Source organism: Plecotus auritus, assembly GCF_963455305.1.
Source record: "Plecotus auritus genome assembly, chromosome: 7".
Classification (NCBI taxonomy): Eukaryota; Metazoa; Chordata; class Mammalia; order Chiroptera; family Vespertilionidae; genus Plecotus; species Plecotus auritus.
The window spans coordinates 127949145-127963228 of record NC_137774.1 but is presented as its reverse complement, the minus strand read 5'-3'; the positions used below and the strand labels follow the sequence as shown (position 1 = coordinate 127963228).

At 36.0% G+C, this 14084-nt stretch overlaps 1 protein-coding gene across 2 annotated transcripts in view; it reads left to right on the top strand.

Moving 5' to 3' along the window:
- The window catches only part of RASA1 (RAS p21 protein activator 1), a 113016-nt gene that overhangs the window by 68782 nt on the left and 30150 nt on the right, over positions 1-14084 (top strand). For both annotated transcript variants that reach the window (XM_080680645.1, XM_080680644.1), the window contains exons 6-10: positions 1645-1676; positions 6543-6595; positions 8738-8888; positions 11380-11458; positions 13364-13484. In XM_080680645.1, the coding sequence (XP_080536771.1) occupies positions 1645-1676; positions 6543-6595; positions 8738-8888; positions 11380-11458; positions 13364-13484 (436 nt within the window). The remainder of the gene's footprint in view (positions 1-1644; positions 1677-6542; positions 6596-8737; positions 8889-11379; positions 11459-13363; positions 13485-14084) is intronic.

Sequence of the window (14084 nt, the reverse complement as noted above, 5' to 3'; positions counted from 1 at the left end):
TCATTTCTGCCCTGCTAGGCTGCCTTGTAAAATTGATTCATCTTTATCCATTCAGTTTAGGTGTTGCTCTTTCTTTCACAGAGGTTTTATGCATTTCTAGATTTTCTTAGGTTAAATTGTTTCATCTTTTGTTTCCATAGCACCTTAATTTTATACTTCATTACATTGATTTATTGTGTAAACCTCTTCTGTAGAGAGTAACTCCTTTTGGGCAATGGTAATATATTCTGTTTTTATGTAATGTTTTTTAGTATACTGCTTTGTAATATAATGGGCATTCGGTGAATGTTTGATTTTAGTTTGGTTAGGTATTTAATGAGTGAGAACTTAATTGAGAGAAGTATATCCATATATAGTCAGGTCATTTTTCTATTCTCTTTCATTATTCATTGAAAACTTAGTGCCAGGTACTAAGCTTGGTAAAACTACAATTCAACTTATACTGGGTATGGCAAAAGTAGGTTTACAGTTGTTCATATGGAAAAAAAAAATATATATATATATAATAGAGGAATATGCTAATTAACCAGGACGCTGTAACGAGTCGACCAGACAGGAGGAGGTTGCGCACGCAGCGTCGGGGCAGGGCGGCAGGGGCCTCCGCGCGCCTGTGCTGGGGGTGGGCCTGATCAACAGCGGCTGTGGCTGCTTCAAGGGCCGGAGAGGGAGGCGGGGCCAGGGAGCGAGGCAGGGCCAGACAGGCGACTCAAGGGTGGGTGGCGCCACGTGATTTCGAATTGCGCACTGGGCTCCTAGTAATACAGTAATTAGCTCTGTGTTTTGTGCACTCACAGCTATAAACCTACTCTTGCCCTGCCCTGTATTTTCAGTGAAAATTATATGCCTAGCATTGTGCTGGTGGTTGTGTTGGTGATGAGTGTTAACAAAGAAGCACTAAGAGTTTAAGATGCTTATAGTCACTATATATAATAGAATGAATAACACTGGTATATTTTAAATAATAGGAGTGTCAAATAGAGTAAGATGAAGTTCAAAAGATGATAAAAAAAGGATGTCCTTTCTATTCAAAGTAAAATTTCATATTTACATTTTAGGGACTCAGTTCCTCACTTATAAGATGGTGTTTCAGATAAATCCTGTCTAGATGGTTTAGGTTTTAACTAACAGGAAGCAGTGAGTGGAAAGGACATTTTAAGTAAAATAAGTGTTGGGAGAATGTAGATAAGCAATTAGGTAAGTTATGTGTGACAATGGAATAGATACTTAAAGAGAATTGTTAGTATGAGAATGGAAACATAGGTTTGAATCATATGATAAAGGATTTTGGTTGTAAAATGAGGAATTTGTTAGGCAGTAGAGGGGGGTATTAAAGGTTTGGTTTTAAAAATGTATTTGTTTTTGTCTTGGTGTTTCTTAATGTAAGACAAACTGATGAATCCAGATTGGAGTGGCAGGATAGGGCACTAGTTGGGCTACTGTAATAGTTTAGGGAAAGGGCCTGAATTAGAGTAAGAAGAGTAAAGAGAGAGTTTTGTTAAAGACATTTCTGCAACCAAAACACCTTTTCGTGTATATTATGAAGAGCAGGGTAGAAATGTTTAAAGGTATGATTTTTTATTAATTTTAATAAAAATAGGTTAATAGTTAATTATACAAAATACTGTTTAATGTCTTTCCCTTTAGGGCCGGGAAGAAGATCCACATGAAGGCAAAATGTGAGTTTGTATGAATTATTAAAAGGGAAAAAAAATTATAAACCTACTAATTGGGTAACTTTGGCCAAAAATTTTTTAAAAAATTGATACTTTGGGGGCTGACTTAAAATTTTATCTTATTTGACTTAGGAACTGCTGTTTAAATATTTTCTTGAGGACCTAGTGATAAAGTGTTATTTTTAAACAATGAAGGTGGCTTAACCTATATATAACTTTTATATCACTAAACTAAAGACTCTTTAGTAAACATTACATTAATAATATTATGAATGTCACAATTCCTCATATTTTTTATTTTCTTACTGATTTATTAATAGCATTTTTTGTTTTCATCACCATGCTTTTATGTATTTTACCAAAGGCCCAGTGCATGAATTTGTGCACCAGTGGGGTCCCTAGGCCTGTCCTGTGGGATCAGGCTGAAACTGGCTCTCCAACATCCCACGAGGAGTCTCGGATTGCCAGAGGGCACAGGCCAGGCCGAGAGACCCCATGGATGCACGATTGGGGCTGGGGAGGGACGCGGGAGGTTGGCCAGCCGGGGAGGGACCACGGGAGGGCTCCAGGGCGTGTCCAGTCCATCTCACTCAGTCCTAATTGGCCAGACCCCAGCAGCAAGCTAACCTACCAGTTGGAGTGTCTGCCCCCTGGTGGTCAGTGCACGTCATAGCGGCTGGTTGACTGGTTGACTGTCTGCCCGCTAGTGGTCAGTGCACATCATAACAAGGGGTTGAGTGGCCTTAGCATATCATGAGCTTTGATTGGTTGAACGGACAACTGGACACTTAGCATATTAGGCTTTTATATAGGGCTAGAGGCCCAGTGCACGAAATTCGTGTACTCGGGGGGAGGGAAGTGTCCCTCAGCTCAGCCTGTGCCCTCTTGCAGTCCGGGCCATCAGTCAGACATCCTTAGCGCTGCCACGGAGGTGGGAGAGGCTCCCGCTATTGCTGCTGAGCTTGCCAGCTGTGAGCCAGGCTTCTGGCTAAGCAGCACTCCCCCTGTGGGAGTGCACTGACCACGGGAGGGCAACTCCTGCGTTGAGCATCTGCCCCCCGGGGTGGTCAGTGTGCATCATAGCGACCGGTCGTTTTGCTGTTCGGTCAGTTTGCATATTAGCCTTTTATCATATAGGATGATTCAAGTGTTTGAGGGGGTGGGTAGAGAACTTTTCCTCCAGATCATGGTTCTTTACCATATAAGACTCTGCAAGGACTTTCTTTTCATAATCTTTTTAGGCTGATTTTACATATCTTGTGAGGGCTAATTCAAAGACCAAGCATTATTACACTGCTATTTGCCACATTTGTCTTTTATATTCCAGAAGTTATTAACTGTAACCAATAACCTCTTATAGGAAATCACTCCATGTGGTGTTTCAGCTCTGTTTTAATTGTATTATTGTTCTTGAAAATCTTAACTCGTTGTTTTTCATTTTTGGGTGTTTTGGTTTTTTTTTTGGTGTTTTTGTTTTATTTAATTTATTTTATTTTAGTTATTTTATTTATTATTCATTTTATTTTATTTCATTTCTTTATGAGATTCGTTGTCCCATTTATTTATGCATTCATTGGTTGTTTCCTGTATGTGCTCTGACCCGGGAATCTAACCTGCAACCTTGGCTTATCAGGAAAACGCTGTCATCTAAACTACCTGGCCAGGGCGAAGATCTGAACTTTTAATCCCAATTCTGTTCGACTCATTTTAATAACCTCATCTTCTAATATATTTTTGGTGGAACATTGTTTTCTTGCCATTCTGTTAACATTAATGGGTGGAATTTAAAGCTTGCCTCTCAAATATTTGCTTATTTTGTTTCTGATCATTAGAACATAAAACATTAAGCTAAGCTAAATATTCCACTTTATTTAGTTCCCCACCCTTCCTTCAGTGGAACATATGAGGTATTTTTATGAGTTCATTTTCTGTATCGTTCTATGTCGCTGCAAAATAGGCTCCATCAGTGAGACTCCGTACCTTATTGACTCTATTAGTTTGAAGTCTCCCTACTATCAGGAATTACAGATTCTAATGAAAGCCTGGAGGGTACATACAGATAATATAAACAAATGAAATGGACTAGGTGTATATCCCATTTTTCTCAAAATATTCTTGATCCTTCTTATTTTCTCTCTTGATAGAGATCAAGGTATGTGGAACTATTTCCCTACTGTAAGAAAACAACATTGTGGTAATAAATGACAACTGGCACCCACTCTTTACATTAGGGAAGACTGAGGGGATTAAAAAACTAGAAAGTGTTTTATTGCAGTACTAGAGGCCCGTTGCAGGAAGATTCCTGCAAGAATAGGGTTTCCTTGGGCCTATTCCTGCAAGAATAGGGCTTCCTGTGGCCGTCTCTACGGCCCTGCCTGCTTCCCTCCCTTCTCCGCCGCCCCGCCTGCTTCCCTGCAGCTTCGCTCCCTTCTGCAGCACTTGGCTTCCTCTACGCTGTCTTCAGTCTTGCTCTGCGCCTGGATATGCAAATTAACCGCCATCTTGGTTGGGCTAATTTGCATACTCGCTCCTGATTGGCTGGTAGGAGAGGCTTGTGGGCGTAGCAGAGGTATGGTTAATTTGCATGTTTCTCTTTTATTAGATAGGATGGTGATCACTCTAACTGATGTGTGTAAGAATGGGAGTCTAGTGTTGTGAAATCCTCTTGTATTTCAAGAGCAGCTAGAAATCTATATTTTTATCCCTATTAAAATAATACCATATATTTAAAAAAGAAAAATGTAAAATGCTAGTAAATATTTAAAACAATACCCAGTTTTCTTGTAGCATAGAAAGTATTATTCCCACTTTCACTTGGAAATCATTTTTTATTTAATAACATTGCAATTATTCAATATTTTGAACTTTATAATTCTCTATTCATTAGGTATTTAGCATAAACTAAATTTGCATTTTTGGTTTATGTATTTGTCATCTTCTTCTAATTTCTTAAGGTGGAGAATGGCAATGAAGCATCCTCAGTAACGCCCATCAGTGCCCTTTGAGATTAAATAGGTGGTATAACTTCAGCTGTGGTTTTTCCAGCTCCTTATTTTCGTAATATAGATGCCAAGTCCTGATAATTTTATCTTCTAAAACATTTCTTGAATGTTTGCCTTCTTCTCAGTCTTCACTGTAGTCCAGGTCAGGCTCTGTTCATCTCTTACCAGGACTTGATGAGTAGCATCAACCTCCAAGTTGGTCTTCCTTAATGCTTTAGCTTCTGCAGAGCCTTTCTTCCAATAGTCAGAATCATCTATCTAAAACATGTATCTGACTGTATCACTTTATCACTTAAAACTTTTTACTGGTTTTCCACCATGTTTACCTAGTAGGACCTAAAAGGATCCACTGACCTAGCTCTTGTGCCCTTTTCTAGTCCTCTCTTATCATTTCTAGTAGTATACTCCCCAGCTTGTAGATCTTCAAATGCATACTATTGTTTTTCTCCTTTGCTCAAGGTACTTCCTAGGCCAGAAATCCCCTCCATTGTTTTTGGTTAATTCCTATTAAAGACTTAACTCATATATCACTCTTCCCAAGATGTCTTCCTTTACTCTATGTTCTCTACACAATTGGCGTGCCCCTTCTCTGTTATTCCAAAAGTGCCCTGAGCACATAGTTTTCTTTCACTATGCTTTATTAGTTTTTCTACATTGTTTTTATAGTTAAACAGTATTTGTGTCACTTTTTCTTACTAGTATGAGGACTTCCTAAAAAACAGAGATTGGTCTTTCAGTGGTACAAACTATGTGCATGAAATATATACATATTACATATAGGTAATAAATGTGTGAATGAAGAAACTCAAATCTAATCCTTTCAGAAAACGATATTACCAATTGGTTCTCTAAACTTCATTTGCTGTCTCCCCTCCTTAGAATTCCCCTTTGACCCTTTATTCTAGCTATGTAAATATAGGATTGAAGGTCATTTAATCAACTCTTCCCTGGAATATAGAAATCCTGTTTTAGCATTTGTAGTAAATAATCATTTAAAATATAATTGAATGCAATATAGAACCTTACTACCTTTTAAGGCCACCCAGACTGCTCCAGGTGTTGTATATTTGACTTTGAATTGTTCATAATTTGCATTGAGAGTCCCAGGAGATCTGTTAATGGTTGGCATAGAGTTAAATAGATAATTTAAAAGCTTAACTTTCCATTCATTCACATTTCATGTGAAAAGGTAAAAATTCAGTTACATTTTAATACTTTGATCAGTAATAGTATGGATAGTTTAAAACAGTGTGAATAGCCTCTAAACCTGTAACATTGGATTTTAGAGCACTTATATTTTTATTCTGGTAGTATTTCTACTTTCCAAATTGCCCTTTAAGCTACTATTAAAAGCAATTGTAGACCCTAAGAATATATGGCAAAGTGGTAAAGAGTTGATCTCGAGTTGTCATCTATTAAATCTTATTTTCTGATTTTCAGTAAACTCTGAATCAGCCTTATTTTTTTTTTTTGAAGAGAGAACTTATCACATATTATATGGAAATTCACTTTGAGAGAAATATGAGAAGAATTTATACCTTTTTTTTTTATTCTGGTTTTATAGTGGACTCTACCTATACCACCCCTTCCTTCCAATAAAAAGAAAAGAGAACATTAGCTGTGATGTAAGGATGTAACACTTTGTCATTATCAGAATTAAAATCATTGCTGTTTTTGTATTGGTAATTAATATGGAAATTGTAGTTCATACTAGATCCTAATTTTTTTTGTTTCGTTGAATTTATGCATGTTTATAAAGTGTTGTAACTTACCTGTAAAAGGAATGAGATAATTGATCAGTTGTATTGCATTTATTTTGTCAGTTTGAATTATACTTAACAGCCAAAAATACTGTTCTCTTTTTAAGATGGTTCCATGGGAAAATTTCCAAACAAGAAGCTTATAATTTACTAATGACAGGTACTCGTATATTCACTTGCCTTTTCTGATGTCTTCATTTAAACATACTTTAAAAAAGCAAACCAACTATTTTATCATGTTATTTTGCCTTTAGCATTCATTTGATATTTATGCATATTGTAATTTCTTACCCAGCACTGAGAAACTTTTGTTTTTGTTTTTGGTATTTTTCGTTGAAAGCATACATGCAGTATAACATTCAGTGAAGTATGTTTTCCTTCGGCCTCAGGCCCCTGTCCTCTTCTCCAAAAGCAGCACCAGATGAGAGGTTTTTTTTGTTGTTGTTGTTTCTGAAGCTTTCTGTATCTTCCTTACCCCTAAACACACCCCTATACATAACCACCCCCCCGCACACTCACAGAAACATACAACATACCTTTTTTATATTAAAATATATTTTGGGAGATTGTATCATATCTGCGTATGTTTTCATTTCTCCTTTTTAATGATCATGAGCTTTCCATTGTATAAAAACCATAATTTACGATCATTGTTTTAATTATTACTATTTTTTGCTATTTAGCTGCAGCAAATGTTATTGCATTTATCTTTCTGCACTTATAGAACTATATAACTGGACTTTATTTAGAATATATTAATTTGAACATTTCCCAAACTATGGTTATAGAGATATGCAAAGTAACAACTGACTTGTGTTGTGGGTTTATATTTAAAACAAAAACTATTCTGTCATCATCCTAACTAAATATTAAAGTCTTAAATTTAACTACCAAATATTTTTTCAGCAAACCATACCATATTAGGATCTGAAACAAGTTTACATGCAATCTGTAATTTAGAATTCTTTGTTCTTTAAAAAACAACCAGAGTTCAAGAGTTTCTGTGTTTGCTCTATGTGGTAAATAAACTACTGATTGTTAAAGATGTTATCTGAGTTATTTTAAGCCAGAAGGCATTGCATTTTAATGTAGTTACTTTGTTGCTCTTCTGAAAAATTTGAGGCAGTTTTAGAACTGTTCAATTTTATTGTAAGGATGTCTGTTAACTAGGTTAAAAATAAAGAACATGATAATGCTATTTGGTAGTAATGAAGGCCAAATGCTCAACCAAAATGACATGCTATCAGCTTTCAATGGGACCAAAATACTTATTTTGTGAATTTACTGAATTTTGGGTATAAGTTTATATGTACACCACCAAATACTTGCACTCACTGTTGTTTTTAGGCATATAAAGTTGAAAGGAGGTAAACTTAATTTCCTTAACATTAGTCTTTTATTTTTATTGGGTATGTGCTCTTAAAGAATCCTGTGATTTTTCTCCCCTGAAAAGTACACACAAGCACTTGCATACACAATTTTGCATTAATTCCAATTCTTTATATTGAACATTAAATGACTTAGTAGTAAGTGCTGGGGTGGAATGATTGGAACAATTTGTAATATACATAAAAATTAAGTCTGATATTTTGAGTGTTCATTGTGCTTTCCTAAAAGCAAGCAAGTTCTGATCTATGTCGTTAGAATTTAAACAGAGAGAGGGCAAATGCATCTTAGTGTTGAGTCACTGCCAATTAAAGATATCAAAAAGACTTCTCTAAAATTAATATATAATGATTTGCTTCTATATGACTTTTCAGGACTGTTCCTATTGAATGAAATATAGTGCATGTGTATTGATTTTTATAAGTTGAGCAAATATTTCAATTGTTTTGAATTTACCTTTGTAAGCTTTTGTTACCATTTTATTATAGTCACTACTTTTTAGTGTTTAATCAGAAGCATTGATAAGTACAGAATATTCCTAATCAAAATTCACTAACTTTTTTAGATTTTTCTTTACTAAGTGGATTTACAAAAAAAGGTGGCATTTTTAACTAATATCCCTTAACTGTGCTTAGATTATTTTTTCCAAGTTTGACAGGTATTGACATTATTAACCAAAAGTCACTGTTGTAGGTTTCTGTCCTGTATTAATATATAATAAAGACAAGCAACGTCAAGGGTTTTGTGACTCATAACTAGAAAAAAAAAATTTTAAGTCTTAAGATTATCTTTATTATAAAATAAGTTCCTGGTGAAAATTAGTATACGTTTATGGTTTTTTATTGTACTTTTGTAATTATATTAATGCTTTTTATTTGATAATTAGGGAATAAAACTAACAGCTTAATTTTTACAGTTGGCCAAGTCTGCAGTTTTCTTGTGAGGCCCTCAGACAATACTCCTGGTGACTATTCACTTTATTTTCGGACCAGTGAAAATATTCAGCGATTTAAAATATGTCCAACACCAAACAATCAGTTTATGATGGGAGGCCGATATTATAACAGGTAAGTTGAGAGAATTTTTTAGTTTTCTTTTACTTTTGCAAAAATAGTTGAAATCTCAGTAATATAACTATATCAGATTCAAAATTAATATTTCTGACTTTTTAAAATCTAAAGTTACAAAACCTTTAATAATTGAGTAGTAATGTCCAAGAATTCTTTAGACATGAATGTAAATTAATAACTTATTTTCCTCAAATTTATACTTTTTTAAAAATTATTTATGAACAAGCTATATGCAGCAAATTTGCTAAATCATTATCTGTAGGAGAGCAAAACACTTAAGAAAGGAAAATCCATTCTTTTATCAGGCATTTTAATAGGGAAAAGAGTAACCAGAGTCTTACTACAAATGTAATTGGATTGTTCTCAAATTTGGTATTTCTTATTTATAATTATGGTTCCTATTTCTCATCTTTAAAATTCTAAGTAAACTCTTTGCATGTCCCAAACTCAGAATGGATTTTAGTCACTTGATTAGGTAATCTATAATAATAAAAGCATAATATGCTAATTAGACTGGACATCCTTCTGGATGACCTTCCAGGCTTCTTCTGGGCAAAGCCGGGGCTGCCAGGGAAGCCCAGGTCCTGGGTGCCTGCCGGCGGCCAGAGGGAAGCCCCGGTCCCGGGTGCCAGAGGAAAGCCAGTGCCGGCAGCCGGGAGAAGGAAGGCCTACTCTTGCACAAATTTCATGCATCAGGCCTCTAGTAAGTTAATAAAGAAACCATATGCCAGGATGTCACCTATGCATAACAGAAAGTCATCTTTCATTTTATTTCTGACTATAAAGGTTTTCCCTTACCAGGTAACTCTAGGTAATATTGTTTTCCTATTGTGAGTTTTGCACAAGCTAAAATGAAAGTTCAAATACAGTGTCATTCTTTGTTCCATTTAGAATTTCTCCCAATTCCAGCTTGACCTTTGAGTATATAGGGATTCAGGAGCTGGTTTATTTGGAAAACACAAAATAACAAAAACACACACACCAAAAACAGTTCTTATTGCTTGTGAGAAGTTCACTAGACACTTACAAAGCATGAAATGGAAGATGTGAGCTAGACAGATCTTTTGCACACCTTACAAATAAGCTGCTGAGTACCTTCTACATTACAGTCTGATCTAGATATCCTCACTGAATAGCTAGCTAGTTGCAACTTGAGCTCTTTAGGAAGGTAAATTAATTTTTCCCATTATCCAGTTTTCTGGGGATTTGGAATCTATAAAACTGAATTCTAAACACATACTCTTAACTGAATTGATAAATGCCTAACTTGAGACTTTTCTAAAAGATAAAATAATTGCCTTGGCCAGTGGCTCTGTTGGTTGGAGTGTTGTCCTGTACACCAACTGATTGATGTTTCTCAAAATCATCAATAAGCCTTACAATAATCCTATATGTAAGATTTGCTCCTAATCTTTCTTTTTTCTTCTGCTTTCATATGCTATTTATATGTTTTATGACCTAACTCTACATTATTATTATTGTTACTAGAGGCCCGGTGCACAAAATTCGTGCACGGGGATGTGTGTCCCTCAGCCCAGCCTGCATCCTCTCCAATCTGGGACCCCTCGAGGGATGTTTGACTGCTCATTTAGGCCCGATCCTGGTAGGCTCGGGCCTAAACGGGCAGTCGGACATCCCTCTCACAGTCCAGGACTGCTGGCTCCCAGCTGCTCACCTGCCTGCCTTCCTGATTGCCCCTAACCGCTTCTGCCTGCCAGCCTGATCACCCCCTAACCACTCCCCTGCCAGCCTGATTGATGCCTAACTGCTTCTCTGCCAGCCTGTTTGCCCCTAACTGCCCTCCCCTGCAGACCTGGTCCCCCCCAACTGCTCTCCCCTGCAGGCCTGGGTTCCCCCCAACTGCCCTTCCCTGCAGGCCCAGTCGCTCCCAATTTCTCTCCTCTGCCAGCCTGGTCACCCCTAATTGCCCTCCCCTGCAGGCTTGATCATCCCCAACTGCCCTCCCTTGCAGGCCTGGTCCCTCCCAACTGCCCTCCCCTGCTGGCCATCTTGTGGTGGCTGTCTTGTGTCCACATTGGGGCAGCCATCTTGTGTGTTGAGTGATGGTCAATCCGCATATTACTCTTTTATTACATAGGATTATAAAAGCAGAATATGTAAATGTTTTCATGATAAAAATTCTTAGTTTACCTCTTGCTAATTCACTACTTGCTAATAAATAAATGGCATTTCTCTGTTTCTTCTTTCAATTTCAGAAATACTCTTATTAAAAATTTTAAAAGTAGACCTTTAATTCTTTTCTCACTTAATAGTGACTTTTAAGTATGTGTATAAAAAATTGGAATATCTGACTAAGGTATTCTGATTGTAAACCAATATTGGGAACATTCTTATTTTTCTAAAATAATATGACTATTATGATTAGTCTGTTAATGTATTCTGATTATATGCTTTGGAAAAACTTGCAAACAGATCACCTTTACTATGAGACAAATGATATCAATGTAAGTAATTTTTATTTTAACAGTATTGGGGACATCATAGATCACTATCGGAAAGAACAAATTGTTGAAGGTTATTATCTTAAGGAACCTGTACCAATGCAGGTCAGTGTTGTTTTTCTTTTTGCAATAATTAGCATTTTATTTCAAAATGCATTTTTGGTGATATGTGTATGTACACACTCATGCATTTAAAATTGAATTTAAAACTTTATATTTTTTCTGATGTCATACTTCTTTTTGTAATTAGGGCAGGGGGAGTGGTTAGCAGTTAAGACATATTATTCCTAAAAGTCACAGTGTTATGTGAAGTCATGTAGTAAAAACCGCAGAGTAATGGGAAGGAAAAGTGTGGTTATGGGCACAATACTAAAAGTTCATCAGTGACACTTAAAGATAAGAACCTAATAAAAAAATGTATCCTAGTTTTTACACATATTAAGTAGTTAATAAATGAACACTACAATAAATATGGCATTTTACCTTGAAAAAGATCAGGTTTACTTGTGGAAGTCACCATTGGAAGGGTTTTGAATATTGTGAGGTGGCAAAAGAGGATTATCTGAAATAGATGGCATTATAACACCAGATGTGGGTAGATGGGTATGGCATATAACACTTGGGACACTGAGGGGATCTGAGTGGTGTTTTGTATATTCCCCCATGTTTCAATCAGCTGGTTGCAGTTTTCAGCATTTACCGAGTGTATCTCACATATGTATTTGTACATAAGCAAACAGGACTTTGCTTTATGCTTAAATTGATTCCTAATTTTTCATTATGTTGGGACAAATTTAAGTTTTCAAAATGTCATTTGCTGTAAAATACAACAAAACCAACTGTACAGTAGTCCTCTCTTATCCGAGGGGAATATGTTCCAAGTCCCCCCAGTGGATACCTGAAACTGTAGATAGTACCAAACCCTGCTATTTTTTCCTAAACATACATACCTATCATAAAGTTTAGTTTATAAATTAGGTACAGTAAGAGATTAACAACAATAATAAAATAGAAAAATTGAAACAATATATATCTATATATCTGTATCTATCTATATACATATATATGAAGAGCCAAGCGACCAGAATGACCGGTCACTATGATGTGCACTGCGACAGCCAACCAGCCTGATTGGGGCCCTGATCGCCCCCCCCCCCCCCCCCCAACTGCCCTCAGCTCCTCCCACCGGCCTCGGCCCCCAGTCAGCCCCCCCACCGATTGGGTGCAGGGTCGGCCAACCTCCCATGTCCCCTCCCTCGCACCAGTCTGGCCCGATTGCCCCCCATCGGGGCAGGTAGCCAGACCCCACCTGTGCATGAATTCGTGCACTGGGCCTCTAGTATTGTAATAAAAGTTATGTGAATTTGCTATCTCTCAACATATTTTATTGTACAGTACTCACCTTTCTTGTGATAATGTGAGATGATACAGTGTCTACATGATGAGATGAAGTGAGGTAAATGACATAGGCATTGTAACTTAGTGTTAGGCTACTATAAGGGTTACTTGAAAACAAGCACTGTGATACCGCAACAGTTGATCTGAGATGGCTAATGGGCAAGAAGCAGATATAGCATGGATCACTGGAAAAAGGGATGATTCATGTCCTAGGCGGGATTTCATCACAGTACTCAGAATAGCATGCAATTTAAACTTATGAATCGTTTCACTTCTGGAATTTTCCACTCAATATTTCTGAACAGTGATTGACTGCAGGTAATTTAAAACACAGAAAACAAAACCAGATATAAAGGGGGACTACTGTATTTTTGAAAATAGGTAATAGTTGTCCGTGTTTTTGAGAATGGTAAAGAAATGTTTTTGAGAATTTCTTTGGAAAGCAAATGACCTCCTAATATATGTGTTACAATCATTTAGATTTTAGTACTTAAAACATTTTTTTAATATCTAGATAGACACATAATCTGGTTTTTAATTTGTAGTTGAGTATATTTTATTTAACTTCAATCAAGAATTCTTGAAACAATTTTAATACTTTTAAAAACTCAGGATCAAGAACAAGTACTCAATGATACAGTGGATGGCAAAGAAATATATAATACAATTCGTCGAAAAACAAAAGATGCCTTTTATAAAAATATTGTTAAAAAAGGTTATCTTCTAAAAAAGGGTAAGTGTAAACTTTTAAGATTCAATTTCAGTAATTTACTATTTACAATAGAAGCATTGTACTTACATTGAGATATGTTACTTAGTAAGTTGTTTTGACCTGAATTATTAGTAATTGACCCTTGACTAGAGAGCTTTTAAAGTTTTAGGAAACAAGCTTATGTATTTCCAACTATGTCTTTAAATCCTGAATTCAGTTCCAGTGCTAGGCATTTGATTCTTTGCCTCCTTCTTACCTCATAACACCACCCCCACCCCATTTTTTAAAAGAGAAACTTGGCACATTCATGGTATTGATTATTTTATTTTATAGATTGGCCTCCATCTGACATTGAGAAATGTTAGAGGGTTGGAAGGGCACATGGTTAGTGGAAGAGTTTTATTTTTAATTGTTGTTGTGTGTTTTTTTATGACTGAAAAAAATTACTCCTAAGTAAGAATTTTAAAGAGTTTATCATAATAAAATTTCCAAAGATATAGTTTAGATGCCCTTGTCATTTACTCTGATTCATTAAATATAGTTTTCTACAGATAAATTATAAACATTTTCTCATTTTATAAGGATTAGTATGTTATTTAAGCTTTGGAATAAAAATTGAAA